The 16567-nt window shown below is 51.6% G+C and overlaps 6 protein-coding genes across 6 annotated transcripts; 1 reads left to right on the top strand and 5 right to left on the bottom strand.

Moving 5' to 3' along the window:
• Window positions 1-414: 414 nt before the first annotated feature.
• Window positions 415-5008, bottom strand: DSM5745_08711 (type I polyketide synthase; the record flags this gene model as incomplete). Its single annotated transcript, XM_026750727.1, has 6 exons — window positions 415-903; window positions 950-3051; window positions 3110-3671; window positions 3719-4235; window positions 4279-4727; window positions 4778-5008. The coding sequence occupies 6 exons, from the start codon at window positions 5006-5008 to the stop codon at window positions 415-417; spliced, it is 4350 nt and encodes a 1449-aa protein (XP_026600740.1).
• A 1535-nt stretch (window positions 5009-6543) lies between these two features.
• DSM5745_08710 (zinc finger CCCH domain-containing protein) lies at window positions 6544-7608 on the bottom strand (the record flags this gene model as incomplete). Its single annotated transcript, XM_026750726.1, has 3 exons — window positions 6544-7188; window positions 7242-7334; window positions 7387-7608. 3 exons carry the CDS (start codon window positions 7606-7608, stop codon window positions 6544-6546), a joined length of 960 nt encoding a protein of 319 aa, XP_026600739.1.
• A 321-nt stretch (window positions 7609-7929) lies between these two features.
• DSM5745_08709 (uncharacterized protein) lies at window positions 7930-9093 on the bottom strand (the record flags this gene model as incomplete). The annotated part of the gene is made up of 1 exon (XM_026750725.1): window positions 7930-9093. One exon carries the CDS (start codon window positions 9091-9093, stop codon window positions 7930-7932), a length of 1164 nt encoding a protein of 387 aa, XP_026600738.1.
• Window positions 9094-9491: 398 nt separating this feature from the next.
• Window positions 9492-10753, top strand: DSM5745_08708 (alpha/beta hydrolase; the record flags this gene model as incomplete). The annotated part of the gene is made up of 2 exons (XM_026750724.1): window positions 9492-9679; window positions 9733-10753. The coding sequence occupies 2 exons, from the start codon at window positions 9492-9494 to the stop codon at window positions 10751-10753; spliced, it is 1209 nt and encodes a 402-aa protein (XP_026600737.1).
• A 374-nt stretch (window positions 10754-11127) lies between these two features.
• Window positions 11128-12480, bottom strand: DSM5745_08707 (FAD-dependent oxidoreductase; the record flags this gene model as incomplete). The annotated part of the gene is made up of 2 exons (XM_026750723.1): window positions 11128-12408; window positions 12463-12480. 2 exons carry the CDS (start codon window positions 12478-12480, stop codon window positions 11128-11130), a joined length of 1299 nt encoding a protein of 432 aa, XP_026600736.1.
• A 534-nt stretch (window positions 12481-13014) lies between these two features.
• On the bottom strand, window positions 13015-16443 carry DSM5745_08706 (Zn(II)2Cys6 transcription factor; the record flags this gene model as incomplete). Its single annotated transcript, XM_026750722.1, has 6 exons — window positions 13015-13744; window positions 14036-15136; window positions 15182-15837; window positions 15886-15941; window positions 16001-16146; window positions 16205-16443. The coding sequence occupies 6 exons, from the start codon at window positions 16441-16443 to the stop codon at window positions 13015-13017; spliced, it is 2928 nt and encodes a 975-aa protein (XP_026600735.1).
• Window positions 16444-16567: the final 124 nt, after the last annotated feature.

Below are 16567 nucleotides of genomic sequence, written 5' to 3'. Positions count from 1 at the left end.
ACTCATCTGGCAAGCGAGCATTAGACACGTGGTCGTCCTAGACGCAGAGAACCCCAAAACACAGCATATCTCCTTTAGTATCAGAATCTTATCTAGGAGCGTGTGTAGACTGATATTTTCTTCCATATCGCGCTTCTCTGGTGGCGGTTGTGCTTGTTGGCTGGCTGCTGTCGTGTTCCAAGCATTCTGTACCCAGCCCTAATCGGACCTGGCCCGAACTCGGGAATGCGAGATGGGACCTGAGTAGGCCAGACTGAGGAATGGATACCATCGGACGAATGATTAAATTGGTTCCCACATCCCGGCTTGTTCGAGGCGTCTAAGTGTTTGGGTAAGCACGGGCTAGGCAGGCACTCAGTAGTAGCAGGAAAATTAAACGGACGGCCGCCGAGCCCGAGTCCCATTCAGACCGGCCTAAATATCTCGCCGAGGAGAAGCAACAAGCGATGTACCAAGATCAGACAATGATGTGCCCTCCTTCCACCCCCCAATTCCAGCAATAAGCTGAGACGAATGGTTGATGTCTGATTGCGGTTGCGATGTAATCGCCAATTCGAGGAACGACATGAGAGCCTCTGTATCAGTGCTCTCAGATATGTGTGTCCTCAGCTCTGCCGACCCTTCAGCCGTTTGTTCTATATTGTTCTCTGCATTCTGGCCAAGATGAATAGATACGGCGTGGAGACCGGCTCGGTTCCGGTACGCGGCAAAGCTGTCCATTAATGACGAGGCCGCGGAATAGGCTGCGTGGGTTGCGGTACTCAGCATGTGGCTAACTGAGGAGACCATGATGAAGAAGTTTAGATCTCTTGGAAGGTGGCGATGGAGGTTCCAGGTCCCGTGATACATTGGCTGGAAGACGGCATGATAATCTGCGGTTGTCATTTCGTGAAAGGGAACATGCTGGATTTGATCAGCACTTAGTCTGGGAACTTATTGGGAAACCTACTTTGACTGCCGTGGCAACGTGGATGACACCGCGTATAGGCGGCGCTGTATCTGCAAGATCAGCTGCCAGAGCCGCGACACTGTCAGCGTCCGAAATATCGACTGTCTTCGAGACAAAGTTCACGTCTTTGCTTTTCCGGACCTCTATCGTATCTTTAGACACCGCATCGGTTATGCCATAATGCGTCACCAATATGATATTCCTGGCACCCTTTTCAACCATCCAGACTGCAACCGCAATGCCAAGCTTTCCCACAGCATCTACAACCATGTAGGACGCATCCGCACGAAAGAGGCTATCTGAATCCCCTTTTTCTTGAGCGTCAGAAATGCTTGCAAGTCTCTCAATCGAACGGAGGTCTTGCACAACTCGAGGAACATGGAGCACCCCTTGTCTTTCAGCATACTCTGATTCACGGCACACCGTCGAAGGGGGATGGAGTATTCGTCCATAGAAAAGATCGTAAATCGCCTCCGCTGCCTGCTGAGGATAGAGAAAACCTTCGCCGTTTAGATCAAGTGTTACGAACAATTTGGTGCAAGACGCTGAGCGAACTGAGCGGGCAAAGCCATTGATCAAAGACGATTCGGGATATGTTGGGTTTCCGGTACCACCTCGCGTAACCCAGAGGACTCCTGCTGCGGTCTGGAGCATGCGCTTGATTGTTCGCAGTGTGCTATCTTCGAGTAGGCCGAGTATTGAGTATTTGAGTTCGCTAAGGACAATACAAAACTTCCCTGCTATGTCCTCGTCTCGGGTGCGCTGTATGTCAGAGACGCCAACTGTGCAATTACAGGACTCCAGTAGGTTCTGTAAGTGTGGTATACACACCCCAGAGTCGCCATCTTCCCTAATAATCTGGACTGTGCTTGAATTCGCCGCGGCAGGATGCCGGGATTTGCGAGCAACGATGGGGGATGTCCCCGGCGGAATCTGGGATAGGGTTTCCTCTGCTGGTTTCCAGACTACTTTGTATACGGTTCGATTATCCGGTCCGTTAGTTGAAAATTCGGGACCAGGATAGGACGTGCTTGATTTGCCAATCGTATCTTGACTTCGGTAGAGGCGGGTTTGGACAGCATCACTTTTGGGCGGCCCCATGCCGTAGGAGGTCGCATGATTCCAGTTGTACGGAGGAAGATCAACCAGTACTTGGGGCTTGTATATGGCGTCGGGACGATTAACCGCTTGGAAATTCACAGGCAATCCCTTGACAACCAACGCGGCGGCCACGGTCAATGCACTTGATGTGCCATCCATGCCTTTGATCAAAACGCTGGTATATTCAATGTTCGCTTTGTCTAGATCGCAGCTTGCTTTCAGGATTTGCCGGATAGGGCCAGCGAGGGCTGCATGAGGCCCTATCTCGACCAGAGAGTCGACCGCAACGCTGGAGTTCGACTGTGCATTCGAATCGTGACTCTTGGTTCCAAAGCACAGTGCCTGGATTGCATCAACCATCCTAACCTGGTCTGCCAAGTTATCCAGCCAGTATTGTGGGCCAAGATCTGCAGAAAAGATCTCGCACCCAGTAACAGACGAGAAGAATTGCACTCGTCTGCCATGGCCATCAACTGTCACTGGGATGATGCCTGCCATGGCGTCAAGATATTCACGTGCAACCAAGTCCATATGGTGGGAGTGGTAAGCAACATCCACATCCAGTCGCCGGACAAACACTCCCTTGGCTTCGAGGACGATTTCCAGCTCCTCAATCCCTGGTGCGTCGCCGGATACAGTGACGCTAGTTGGGCTGTTGATGCAGCCAATGGTCGCTTTGCCTGTCTTGAGAGCTGCAACATACGGTTCTGCATCAGACGCCGACAGCCCCACGGCGGTCATTGCCCCTCGGGCTTGCCTTTTGGACAACGCACTACCGAGGACGCCACGATAGTAAGCTATCGTGATGGCGTCTTCCATTGTCAACATCCCTGCAGCATAGGCAGCTGCGATCTCGCCACTGGAGTGACCAGTTACTGCATCGGGGTGTATGCCCCATGCTGCCAGCAGGTCGACAAGCGCTATCTGCAGAGCAGAGCAAATGGGTTGGCTGAGGAGCGGGTCATCCAGGTTTGAGGTGTCCTTATTCTTCAGTATCTCGTCTGTTACGATTAGGTCAGGACCATAGTGTGTATGTACAAAGTGTATGGAACAACGAACCTATGATGTTGTAAGGCGCCCCAAGCCGGCTCATGTAGCTGTTCACTCGCTGCATAGATTGACGAAATACTGGGTGAGAGTCCAGCAGCTCCTTCCCCATACCAGGCCATTGTGCACCTTGCCCAGTAAAGACAAATCCAACGACCGGCGTCTTGTTGGCGTTGAGGATTTTAACTCGGGAAGCCAACCGAGTCCTGAGTTTCGTGACAGACTCGCTGATTACCACCGTCCTGTACAAATGCGCTGTGCGTCGCTCGCTCAAAGTAAATGCGAGGTTGTTCATCCACTCGTCGCTCGAATCATCAGCGTTTCCTTGTAGATATATCTGAAGACTCTGAATCCGACTTCTAAGCGACTGCTCATCCATAGCTGAGATTAAGAAAATCCGGGCCCGGCTTCCACGTTCCTGCGGAATTCTACTTTCGACAATGGCCAAATGCCGTTGAGCCAAGTAGCCCGCAGCGTCCTCTAAAATCACATGAGCTGTATTTTGAGGGCTGAGATTGATGACAGATGCGCGGTGCGGCCCCCGAGTATCCCAGGGCTCGCATTCGACTGGAAGCTATACGACAGTCAATGGAGAATGTATAGCAAGCTCTGCCACCATACCTTGACATTCCACTCTTCGTCCATAGCTTCACCGAGCAAGCCACTCAAATCGCCACTAGGTAGAAACATCTGTTGCTCCAACATCAACGCTGTCTTGATAACACTGGCCACGCCGCTTGCGCCTCCCAAATGGCCAATGTTTGCCTGGAGTGATCCTAACCGAAGAGGATCTTGTGGATGTCTCAGTCCAAAACGACTCGTACAAGCTGCGACCGTTTTTGAATAGTCGGTTTTTGCCTCTAGGCCATGGATTTCAATAAACTCCGTACTCTGCGCGACAAGGCCTGCTGTATCGTAAACGCTCTGTATCAAGGCATTGTGGGCTCTTCCGTTAAAAACCCTTGTGGGTTCCGTGCTTCCACCGCTGTGTATACCTGAACCGCGAATGATAGCTCGAATCGGATCATTATCATGCACGGCGTTCTTCAAAGGTTTTAGGATCAAGCACCCTATCCCTTCGCCCATCTCACAGCCACCGGCATTTTGACTGAGGGTCCGCCCGTTCGGGAGCAGAGCCCTAGCTGCATTAGCGGTATACAGAATCAAATCTATGAACTTACGGGGTATCTGATGCAGTATCTAAGCGATCAGGGCTCGAGATGATATTCACCCCCGCCACAATGGCCATTGCCGACTCGGAGCTTCGAAGGCTCTGGCACGCTAGGTGCAGGGCAACAAGGCTGTCGGAGCAGGGCGTATCCAGCGTGACCGAGAGGCCCTCAAAATGAAAATTCTCTGATACACGACGTGCTATGCTTGATTCGGACTGGCCTGCGCTGGGCTCCCTAGGCGTAGAACTGCAGTTCGACGAAGCCACAAAGCACGATGCCCGCGTTCTGGATAGAGCGGCCAGTGCTATGCCAGCATTTTCAAGCGCTTCATACGTGACCTCGAGCAAAAGACGTTCTTGCGGATGTAGCATTGCTGCCTCATCGCTGTTCAGGTCGAAAGATGGAGCGTCAAACAATGAGATGTCTTCTTGGAGAAAGTGCCCTCGTTCCGCGCCCTTCTAAACAGCGTGAACAAGGGTGGAAATGCTCAAAGGGCATCTTGACTTACTGATTCATAACTGGACGGCTTCTCACGCTTAGGTAGTACTCCAAAAGCTTTGCGACCCTCACGCATAATCGCCCATAGCTTCTCGATATTGGTTGCATCGCCGGGACCTCTAAACCCCATACCAACAACCGCGATTGGCATAGACGCATCATTGTCTAGAATAGAAAGATCTTCATCTATGGGATCGGCATTCCTAGCAGGATCGCCCTCTCGTGAAGTGGAAGGAAGCATAAGGCTAGAATCAGCAGTCATAGTCGCTCACCTAGATACATATCTCGCACCACAACAAGCCAGCAATGTATTCCAATGGGGTGCAGTACATAATGCCGGATGGTAAGGCTCAGAATATACGAACTGACTTCCTGCCTGAGATTAAATAACCGGTCGGGCATCCCTCGTTGACAAACATCGATAATTTTCCGAGCCTGGATAGGCAAACACCGGCTGGACGCATCAATTGGAACAATGTCAATGTCCTGATTCTGCTGAGATAGGGTTGCTCCGTCCTCATTGTAACAGCACATGAACGTTTAGATCGTGTAAGTTCTATTTTGCTGTGCGGTACTCCTCTAAAGTGTCGCGGATATATATCTAAGGAATCAACCGGTTAACACTTCAATCCCAGCAAGAATAACTCGAGGCTAGACGACAGCGATGTAATGATATACCGAAATTTCCCGGAGATTGCCCTGTGCCTGGTCAAACCCTTAGCTATGGGATTTGGGTAGGTAATAATGCAGAGACGATTCGAAAGAAAAAGTTACCGAGATCTGTACGACTCAGGCTCAGGAGCAAAAACATCTCAGCCGTAAGAACCCCTGAAACCACAGGAATTGCGTTGCCCGGATTGGGAGGATTGACCTCTGTGTGCACTGCCTTGTGTACCTACTCCGCGGTGGCTCGCATGTGCCACTGGCCCTCAAATCTGAAAGCTTCGCTTGCAAAAAAAGCAAGTTTCAAACGGTCAAAAAGAAATCTATCAATGCATCATCCGTGAATCGAACACGGGCCTCATCGATGGCAACGATGAATTCTACCACTAGACCAATGATGCTTGTTGTTGTGGGTCTTTCAATCCTGTAGCCAATGTCCAAAAGTACTGAATCATGAATGCTTCGACGAATATTGCTGCCCATTGATGTCGGAATATTGAACCGGAAGGCGAAGGCAACGTGGAGTACGTTATGGGCGATCAGATGTTCCAAGACTTGAGGATGTTGACGTATCATCCATCATGGTGAATGTCATCGGCATTGTGAGGTTGTGAGACGCTCCGAGTTCTCTGTTCGCAAGTGGAATCAAAGCCCTAGTAGATCCGGAGCCGCGGATCGGTGCGAATGCGAGGTGTCTTGATTCAACAGAATAATCACTCAGTTGCTTAAGATGATCATGTTTGGGCGCTTGCTGGCCGATCGTGCTGGTATATATGAAAATCGGATCGTAGGCTAGCATAATGGTAATTCATATTATGAGCTAGGGACATTACGTGACATCTGGTATAGTGGCCAAGAGCTCTCAAATCTGGATATAAAGAAATCAGCACATGGGACATGGAGAGTTTGGGGTGTACCGCAAATTGCAAAGTGCGCATAGATGAATCCCCACCAGGGTCGAGAATCATTCTACATAACTCAAAACCGCAATCTTGTTGGCCTCGTCATATTCTCACAAGTACTGCTTTCGCCGCAGAAAAGGCTGACTGTAATCGGACGGGGTGGTGTGATGATGGCAAGACACGGCCATTTTCCCTTAAAAGCTGAAGTCGATCAAGGCAGAATCAACAGACCATCTGGGATGTTCAAACCAGAGGTGTCCGGCAGCACCCGATTTTCCTGCAACTCGTCCGGCGCAGTGCGGCCATCGGGTGTTTCCCAGCGAACCACCTTAAGGTCTTGTGTGTGAGTGTATTGATCAAATCGGCAAAGCTTTGCGCCATCGCAGGATAGACTTTGGCAATGATGACCATAAAGGCAGTCTAAACGACGACAGCGTGCCCGCTTGTTGCATCTCTCCGTCTTGAGCTGGTACCTGATCGCGTCCACGGGATCGAACTTTAGCCGTCCGTGATAGTAGTTACATTCTTTAGCGGTGCACCTTCCAGTCAAATAGTAAGCGTTGCAAAGTCTGATTCGTTTGACTTGTCGGATGTACGGCTCCCATATAGCTTCTGCAGGCTTCTCCACATAAGGATCAACACGCTCTCCGTACTTGTTTACTGGAATGGAATCTCGGAGTCTGGGGTCTTTTGTGGGCAACAAGGCAGCAAAATTGTGTTCGCGTGGGACGCTTGTGGAAGTTTGTTTTGTGATTGTAGATCTCGCTTGGGACGTGTAGTAGCTTGAGGCACTAGAGATCTCGCGGAGGGGCATTGTATGGATATTGCGACACCCGGAACCAAACCGACAATTACCCTGGTCGAGGCCGCATTAGCATCTGAGGAACAATGGAACTTGAGGTACGTTACCACTTTATAAAACCTGCATATTCTGGGCGCTTTGCGAGAGGAGACAGAATCTTGTGCGGTTACCGACCTGAGAACATCTCCTAGGTCTAAGTCCTACGGAATTGCTGTCAGAGAGTTACCCAACAACAGCAGCTATGTTCCATACATCGGAGTTTGACAGTTGTTTGTGTTTAGTCGGCACCTCATCCTTCAAATCACACTTCTCGGGTTTGTTCTCGCTGTCATCAAGTAGAATGTGCAGTTGACCGAGCAGCTCATAGATCTCCTCTCTCCTTATTCGATCGTTCTCCTCACGCCTCCTTAAGTCGTTTTCCTCGATCGCTTTGAGCCTGGCGTTGAGAGAACTGATCTCGGCTTTCCTTGACATTGCGAGTCAAGACGAGACTCGAGCGGAGTCGTTTCTGGGGTTGTGGAAGGGCAGAGAGGAAGTAGTCAAGGCCTAACTGCTGCTGTTCTGTAGGAGGTGAGGCTAAGGGAGATTTAACTGAAGGTAAAGTGAAGAAGATCCATGGAGGTGTTACTGAAGTTCCATTGAGTTTACTCTCAGAAGGTAACTGCATAACCTGGCTGCATAATTTGACTTTAGGCACTGCTGACTAACACTTGTATGCAACTTGCGGGATCTGACCAGCGTTTCTTCGGAGAACAAATACATCCTCTTCGAGTTATCCAAGACCAATCGTCACATCTAGGCAACCTTCTTCTCCGCCGGGGCTGTCCTTTTTGATCCTCCAAGCTCATTGAACACCAGCTCATCCCTTTCCCAAAGTAGTTCGACAGCTGCTCCGACCGGCCCAGTCAAAGCTGTCAACGCAGCTATCTTGGCAAGCAATACAACGCATCCCGGTCGAACCCGCCCGTAAACAACACGGTGAGCAGCTCTGTACAAGCTCAAAGCCCAGATCAAAGTAGCAGTCGAGCTAATGATATAGTCCCAGCGAAGGAATGCATGCACGCCAGCGCCAACATCTTCCACGAGGACGGGCGCTCCCCACGGCTTCGGAATGTCGAACACAACGAGCGGATGGAGTGGTTGCAGAAATTCTTCCTTGAAAATCCAGGGTACGGCAACGGTCGTGAGGGGAATAACCCATGAAATGATATGAGTCAGCGCGGTGTTGGCAAAAGCGAACGCGTAAACCCATCGGAGCGAACGCAGGGTCGCACGACTGCCCTCAAGGGTGCTATCATTGGCAGTAAATGGTGAGAACGCGAGGTGGGCGAAAGTCAGCAGAATCGAGACGTAAGCAGGCCACGGCTGCCACAGGGCAATGAGAACTTGCTTCAAGTCCGGGGTGACATTGTCGGACACTGGGATAAGCATGAGGCCAGTGGGCACCATGTATCCAACCACGAAGACCAACGGAATGGCCTTGAGAACTGCCCTTGGCACGCGGACGTTCTCTGCTGTTGGTATGACCGCCGTGGCCGAGCTGAACAGCTGGACTGCGAAATAGAGAGGGGCAGCAAAAGCAATTGTCATCGCTTGTGCGACCAAGCCGAACACCATCGGAAATGCCACAAGTTTCCAGGCGTTTCCTCTCCTCCATGATTCTAGAGTTATAAGGACCCAGGCCGAACCGAATGTCCCTGAAAAGCCAATCGAATGAATCACCAGAGAGAGATTGCTCCCATCGGTGAGAGGCCAGAAGAAGATGACCAGGATTGTAAGAAGACGATCAAGAGGCGCGATTCCCGTGTAGGTCTGGCGCAGAGATGCATCGCTAGCAGGGAGCTTTCCGGTCGCAACGGTCTCTTTCACCAGCTTGCTGGCGCCATTGATCTCAAAGGTATAGAAGATGGTGTAGAAGACTAAGAGACTGAGCAGGGGGAGAGTGAGTTTCGTGGCCATGGTCAGTTGTGAGCAACTGGGAATGCTTACTCCTATTTCTGACGTGCGGCTGGGGCCCTCTACTTATATATTTCGACCTCGGACCCACCGGAACTCTTCGGAGATCAACTGGCCCAACCCCCCAAACGGAATCTCTTGCGATCCCCGGCCGAGGCCAGGTCTGAGCTTAAGTTCTAACATTCAAGTGACGATCACTTTTATGCTTTTCTCTTTACTGACATTCTCAAGATCCGTCAACATTGCTGCAACTATTTCCCTGTGCTGGCCGCCAGGCAATCAGAATCCATCGGTTAAATTGAAGCAAACCAACTGTGACTTAGGCTGTTTCAAGATGCGTCAAAAACAACACTCCCCGCACTTGATTGCTGCTTCTTCACCTCGACCACGTCCTCAACACAATGGGGCTAATTCTTGAGCCAAACCCAGCACTTCCGATTACGTTCATAGATCTGATCCAAACAGGCTTTACGCTATGCTTTCGAGTACCATGGGTCGCCGGATCGACGCTGATCCGTCGTTGGTGGCCCTGGAACAGGTACAAGCCTCCACCTCTGCGAGAGCACCTGTTCCGGCATGTGATGACCTGGTATGTCGCTAAATACTAGGCTCTCGTCCTATATAGATCTGACTTCTGAGCAGCCTAGGGAACCACATTCCACTGTCCGTTATACAATGGTACTCAGCCTCCGATACAAGCGGGACGAACCTCAAGCAATCCGTACGGTACGGACATATCCAACACCTTTTTGAGCCGGTTCGGAAGCCCAAGTTCAACGGTAATTGGATATGTCGTGGTTTGTTTAAGAAGGCCATCGAGCCTCGCAATGTAGATATCGTGCTCTTCCACGTCCATGGTGGTGGATATGCTGTGGGCCATCCATGCGTCAGTGCCCCGGAGCACGTCCTACTCGCCGAGATCCTCGAAAGACACAAAATCACCACGGCAATTTTCTCGCTGGACTATACTCTGACCCCTAGAGGGGCGTTCCCAAAGCAGCGTGACGAGGCGATGGCAGCTTATGATTGGCTTTGCGGAGACATGGGCGTTGATCCGTCAAGGATTGTTGTTCTTGGCGAGTCAGCTGGGGCGCATCTCATATTATCACTCCTCGTTGGAATCTATGAGAAACGAAGTCAAAACCCAATCCTAGAAGCGGATTCCAAGGATTTGCGCCCAGCGGCCGCCGTCCTGGTAAGTCCATGGATTAACCTGCACACGTCGCACCCCCGCGTCTTAGAGCTCCACTGGGAAGAGAGACTATTCAAGCGCTCGCTTGACACATATTGCAAGTGGATTCTGCGCGACGCTACTCCCAAGAACGACCTGCTCTACGGCAATTTTGCCATTGGCCGGGAGGCCCGCGGATCATGGGCAGACATACTCCCCCCTCGTTCGTGGATTACAGCCGGCGCTGATGAGCTTGTCTTCCGATTCGACATTGAGGATTTTGTGGAGCAGGCTAAGGCCGACGGAGCTGATGTTGTGTTTGAAGTTACGCCGGGGAAGAGTCATGCTTGGCAGTGCGCAGAAGCCTTCGGGCAGCAGGATCGGTTGCTGGACCTGCCATTGAGTGAGGAACTGCCCGATGACTTGATGGAGGGATACAGAGAGCTGGCGGAGAACTTACTGAAAGTGATATCATCCATGCTGTCTGTGTAACCGGGCTCACGATAAATCTTGGTCGTGTGCCCTAACAAGACGGCTCAAAGTCTTCCTAGGATATTGCCTCTATGATTTCCATGCAAGCGCTCATGATGCATTCTATGTGACTGCGTCTGTATTACATCCATAGTTTGTCATTGAGATATTGGTGTCTCCATTCTCTCTTGTGTGAATGAAATCGATGAATTGAGATCTCTGCAATGTTCCCTTCAAGAAGTCCTCTGGACTCCACCCGCAAGCTACTGACTTGATGTACAGAAATTTTGTTCCCAACGTTTCTCAAACTTTCACTGATCAATGCCTTGGAAACCCTGCCTTCTCCGCCACGATGGCGAAACCGCATCTCATCACCGCCGGTGGCCATGGCATATCTAGAAAGAACCGTGCGAAATATTTAATATTTCCTCCTCCTCAATGTCATAAGTGCTGTGCTTCTGGCCCAGCAGCCGATCCCCAATTCCCAGACCCGAGGGCACAGAAAGAGCGAGCCAGAGAGCCGTTTCCTTCAACCACTGGCCAAAGGGTCCAGCGTTCTTTCGAACAGCTCCATTTCGCGCCGCGGTCTGATGGATCTCAGCCACCCGAGGACTCCTAATACGGTGAAACGATGCGTACGCCTCTTCTATACTCCGAGTTGGATCGGCCAGCAAACGGCATATGAGGAACACATCCTCGAGAGCCAGAGAAACGCCCTGACCTGCATGTGGTTGGGTGGCATGCGCGGCATCTCCGAGCAACAGACAGCGACCACGCGACCACGTCCCGCCGAGTGGTAGCCGGTAGATTGGATACAGCTTAATGACGTTGGTTGCATCGACAAGCTGTCTCAGCGTGTCGATCCAGTCTCCCTGACCATTTGCAAGGGTCTCATGCAGATTATCCCTGAAGCCATCCACCTCTTGACGTCCACGGACCTCCCATCCATCACGACTGTGCTGTGTGTCGGGCACCGGTATTTCGCGCTGGAAGCCCCAGTATATCTCGTCTTTTCCGGCCGTACAGGGCGCCGCCATGAAGATTCCTTGCTCGGTGAGGGTCACACTCAACCCTGTCATTTGACGTGTTGCTGACTCCGATAGTCGTGATGCGGGGATGATAGAGAACATCCCGGACAAACCAGAGTACTCTGGCTTCTGGTCGGGATCGACATACATACGCCGCACAGCCGAGTGTATCCCATCGCACCCGAGCAAAATGTCGGCGTTGTCAGTCGAGCCGTCCTCGAACTGAGCAGACACCCCAACTTTGTCCTCCCCATCAAGAACGCCAACGAGCTTGCGCCCGAAGTAAACGGGGATCTCGGCTTTCTGTACAGCGTCAAGCAGGACATCCACCACATCCACCCTCTTGACTCGCATGTACCCGTACCCCGTCTCTGCACGTGCGTGAGCCACAAAGTCTTCCAGACCACCCAGCCTACCTCTGGTCAGGGAATACATAGCGAAACCACTGTGGCTGCTGCCTCGTTTCAGCAAGGCATCGTATACACCAAGCCGGTCGAGGAGTCGAAGGCCATTGGAAGGAATTCCTATTGCACCTCCTAAGGTCGTGGGTTCTGGTCGCAGCTCATATATCACGGGCTTAATGTTTGTTGTTTGATGCAAGCGGAGCGCGGCGGAGAGTCCCGCTGGCCCGGCGCCGATGATGATTGCCTGCTGATCTTAGAGAGTCCAGGGAAAAGCGCTGGAGAAGGACATAAGACATACCTTGCGTGAAGAAGACATCGTGATATGTTACGGGACAGGGAAATGATTCTTTTGTGTATATCTGTGCGTGGGCTTTATACTACAGGCCGTCTCCGGCTCCGCGGGAGGATTACCCTATTGGGAAATGTTGTCCGCGGACTTGATCACCGAAGCTGGGCTACATCGCGAGATTTGAGTCTCCAACTGTCCAGCCCAATCAAAGTAAACGCCCTGATAGGTGTATTGCGCGAAACAATCATGTGAAGCATAGGCTTTTAGCGACAGCGGCCCTCCTTGTGATTCATCTAATATATCATGAAATCATCATTGCCAGGCTACCAATGTATTTAATTCCGCCTATTTCTTTGAGCACGTTATTTTTATGTCTAAGGGATCAGCAAGGGAGGTAGCCTGGCACACTTTCCTAGTCCCTTTCACAAACCATGCTCACAAGAATATGAAGCCTGTATGCACCTTAAATTCTCAAATCGGTCCACCTCCTCAATTTCCGGGCGTTATTTTATCCTCTCTTCTCCATCAAGCACCTCCAGTCCAAAATTGCTTGCAAGTTCCCTAGCCAGCCAAAATAGCCCTAAGCCCAAAAAACTCATTGTCGCCAAAACCCCCATACTCAAAGCCAACCTCCTCCGCCGTAGCATCACCATTCACACCTCCAAGATAAAGATCCCGCAGTATATCTTTCTCCGGCAACGCCATATATAGCGGACTCCCAAGGACAGCGATAGCGCGTCGGATCGCTGCTAGGGGCTCGCCACCCCACGCCCTCGCGGACAGAACCTCCGGACCCGAATCTTCATCTCCCTTCAGGACGACACGAGTATACATGCCCAAGCCACGCGGTCTGTTTTGGTAAGTTGCGTACTGGGTTGCTGTTGGTGCGCGCTGTTTGAGTGGGGTTTGTCCGCTGCTGGATTCGGCACGTTTCCGTTGAGAGCGGGTATAAAGCTCGAATTGAATAAATAATTCTAGGTTCTTGGGGTAGAAGATCAGGCCGGGGTCGAGGGGGCTTGTGAATCCTCTGTGGCAGGTTGCGCATAGGGGGACGGCGTTGCGTGCGGCCTGGAAGCTTTTGCTTAGAAGGTTGAGGTCTTGTAGGAAGGAGATGGACGAGTCGTTCTCTGGCATTATCGATGTCGAGATCCGCTCTGTTGTCGGATCCTTGCACATAAACCAAGGTGGAATATAGGTCTTTGCCACATTCGCGTGAGTGTGAGCCGGGATGGTGTCGAGCGAGGCGAGGAGACGTATTTGGCTTGATGTAGTGATTTCGTCGCTGGGAGCTCTAGGTATATATCAACTCGACTAGTTGGTTACCTGGTCGAAGGTTGATGTTTGCCGCTAAAGTCGAAGAAAAGATTTTAATGACTTCACGGACATTGATCCCGACCCCAACTAAAAGCGATGATGAGTCGTGGACAAGTTGAACGCAAGATGTTGGCTCCAGCTACTGGCTTGCGATTCCCGGTGCAGTAGGCTTAATGTCCATAAAGCTAGTTCCGACCTCCTGCAATCCCGACGCAGCAAGATGTTGCGAGTGGATTTTCAAGCGCCCGCAGTGCTCCCTGTCAAATACAAGTCTCCCAGGATAGAGTTCCAATCAGGTACATCTAGTTCTAGGCCGACATCAAACACGTCGGACCAAAGCTTGCCCCACGTATCATCGTCGAATGATTGATCCTGAAAGGTGTCAGGCCACTCGGAAGCTCCTGGAACATATACTTCCTGCTCAGTCCCTGTGAAGGTAGAGACTGCGGGGACTGATGGATTGACTATGTATAGGCTGTCGATGTTGCTGGAGAGATTTGGCTGTCCGCCCGTGTCCGGTAAACGGGAGTTGCCGCAATTCTTTGTGGCCATTGGCCCGATTTTAGACACGGGCGCCTGGTTTTGAAGGATCATGCGCAGGGTCTGTGTGTTCTTCTGAATCGCTTTCTTCAGGGCCGCTGATTCATGCTTTGAGCGTTCCAGCATTCTACATGCAGCAAGTACCTCCTCCTTTCGCGCAGCGGCTTCTGGAGATTGAGGATTCAATGAGACCTCTGTTGCTAGAATGATGGCAGCGTGGTAAACATGCTGAACGACTACCCAGAAGCGCGATGGGTTAAGATTGATAAGAGCGCCAACGTCGTCTAGAGACTGGCGAAGGCTGAGGACTGTCTCTGCAGAGCGGACGCACATTGATCTGGAATAGGCATATTGTGGGTTTCCAAAGCCCTCCAGATGGAACGGCCTATGGAGGCGGCAGATGCGCGTATTGATGCCGAAATGAAGAAAGGTGCGTTGGTAGGCAATGTAAGGGCGCTGATGGCAGATAGATAGGCTTTGTTGGATGCTGGCTGGGTCGAGCTTGAAGTAAATGGGGAGGTTGGCTAAGGTACTCTGGATGCGTTTGTCGAGGTCCAGGATAATGTTGTAGTCAACTTCCTTGTACCAAGTTTCGGGTGACTCGAAAAGTCCTGGTGGGAGTACGTCGACAATTTCCCTGCACAGCTCGGCGAGATGGACGCGGTAGAGAAATGCGGACATGGACGTTGGGATAGTGAGGGGAAAGCCGTGTTGTGCTCCCGGGGCTGAAACGAATTCGTCGTCAACGTTGCTTGGACGGTTCACGTTCATGTGCTTCGGTTGCAGAAGATAGGTCCCTTCTTGTGGGCCGCTGGATAACGCGAAAATCCTGTGGTGGTTAGAGGGCGTCACGTACGGAAAGACCGCGTCTTACCAGTCTGATGCAACCATGTGCCACCAAATCCGACGTTTTACCTCAGTTTCAATGAGATTGCAGCCTTTTAGCCTTCGTTCCTCAATGCATTTCGCCGAGTCCAGGCGATGAATTTGCAATGCTCGGGCCATCAAAAGTTGGCGAATCCGCAACGTCTGGAGTTTATGCGAGAAGCCATCGGTATGAGTCAAGACATACCCGAGAGTGCACAGGGCTTCAAGCGCAATCGTTGATAAGGGCAGGGCCTGCTGGTGGTCATCAAGGATCAGCAAGGCTACCCGGCTGTAGGTTGAGAAGGCCGTTTTCGCCTCTGCCGGGGTAGCATGGAGTGCCTCGAGGAACTCAGTGGTCCACGCCAGTGCTGCTCCAGCAAAAATTGCGTAGACCAGGGCCAAACTAGCCAGGTCCGGCTCATCTCCATCCAGCAGCACCTGGTATAATTGTTGCATCAAAGTCCTTGTGGATGGAATATGAAGTACGCCGAATGTTGGCTGCAGACAGCGAGCAAAGTGGTTGAACAAATCCGTTGCTTGCTCCAGTGAAGGGAGGAACTTTGTAAGCAATGGCACGTTAAGATCCAAGAGAGTTGCGAGCGGAGAATTAGCAGGAATAGGTGTGCCAAATTGGAGGAGTCTGTCTTCGTCACGTCCGGACCTCTGGAACGATGTTAGGAGACAGTGGTGAACTTCAACAATTTGACATACCGTCCTAAGGCATGTATCTAATGGGATCAGCTGACTTGAGCTGTTGCTTCTCAGATCTGCGCTGGGCTCTTAGTAGTAGTCCAAGCAGAGCAGAGAGGGTGGCCGCTTCTCCAACCTGGCCGTCCGTCTTCATCCAAGACTCCCGTTGCGCGTGGAGGGCCTTCTGTGCTGAGCACCTGCGGAACCTGGTTTCCTCCTTGCATGATTATTTCCTCCAATCGCCGAACACGGTCTTGTAGGGCATTTTCATTGTTTTCGACGCTGCGCAATGTCCTTGTCAGTAGACATGTACAGTAGAACCGGAGTGTGATCCACTCACATAGAGGTGGATACAGCCTGCCGATGGCCAGTGAGCTTCACGATCGGGGTGGTCGAGCGCCCGGACTGAAAGCCTCCCTGACCGGAGTAGACGCAGTTGACTTTCCGCTGAACGCAATTTGAGCACGGATGGGCACGGTCGCACCGCAACTTCTTCGCACGACACAAATGGCAGGACACTGGCGTTCTGCCCCAGCGGTGGATCATGCCCGCGGGGACCTTGGTTCGTTTGCGGTCCATGATGCGAGGGTGTCGAGAGAGTGGTGAGGAGATGAGGAGAGAACAGGCAAGTCAGGCTGGGACCAAGTCCGCGGAGCGCCTTGCTTGATCTGGTTAGTTACTCCGCGGAGAAGGGGGTCCTGCC

The sequence above is a fragment of the Aspergillus mulundensis genome (genome assembly GCF_003369625.1).
Source record: "Aspergillus mulundensis strain DSM 5745 chromosome Unknown scaffold_10, whole genome shotgun sequence".
NCBI classification, from domain to species: Eukaryota; Fungi; Ascomycota; class Eurotiomycetes; order Eurotiales; family Aspergillaceae; genus Aspergillus; species Aspergillus mulundensis.
This window is presented reverse-complemented; position numbering and strand designations above follow the sequence as displayed.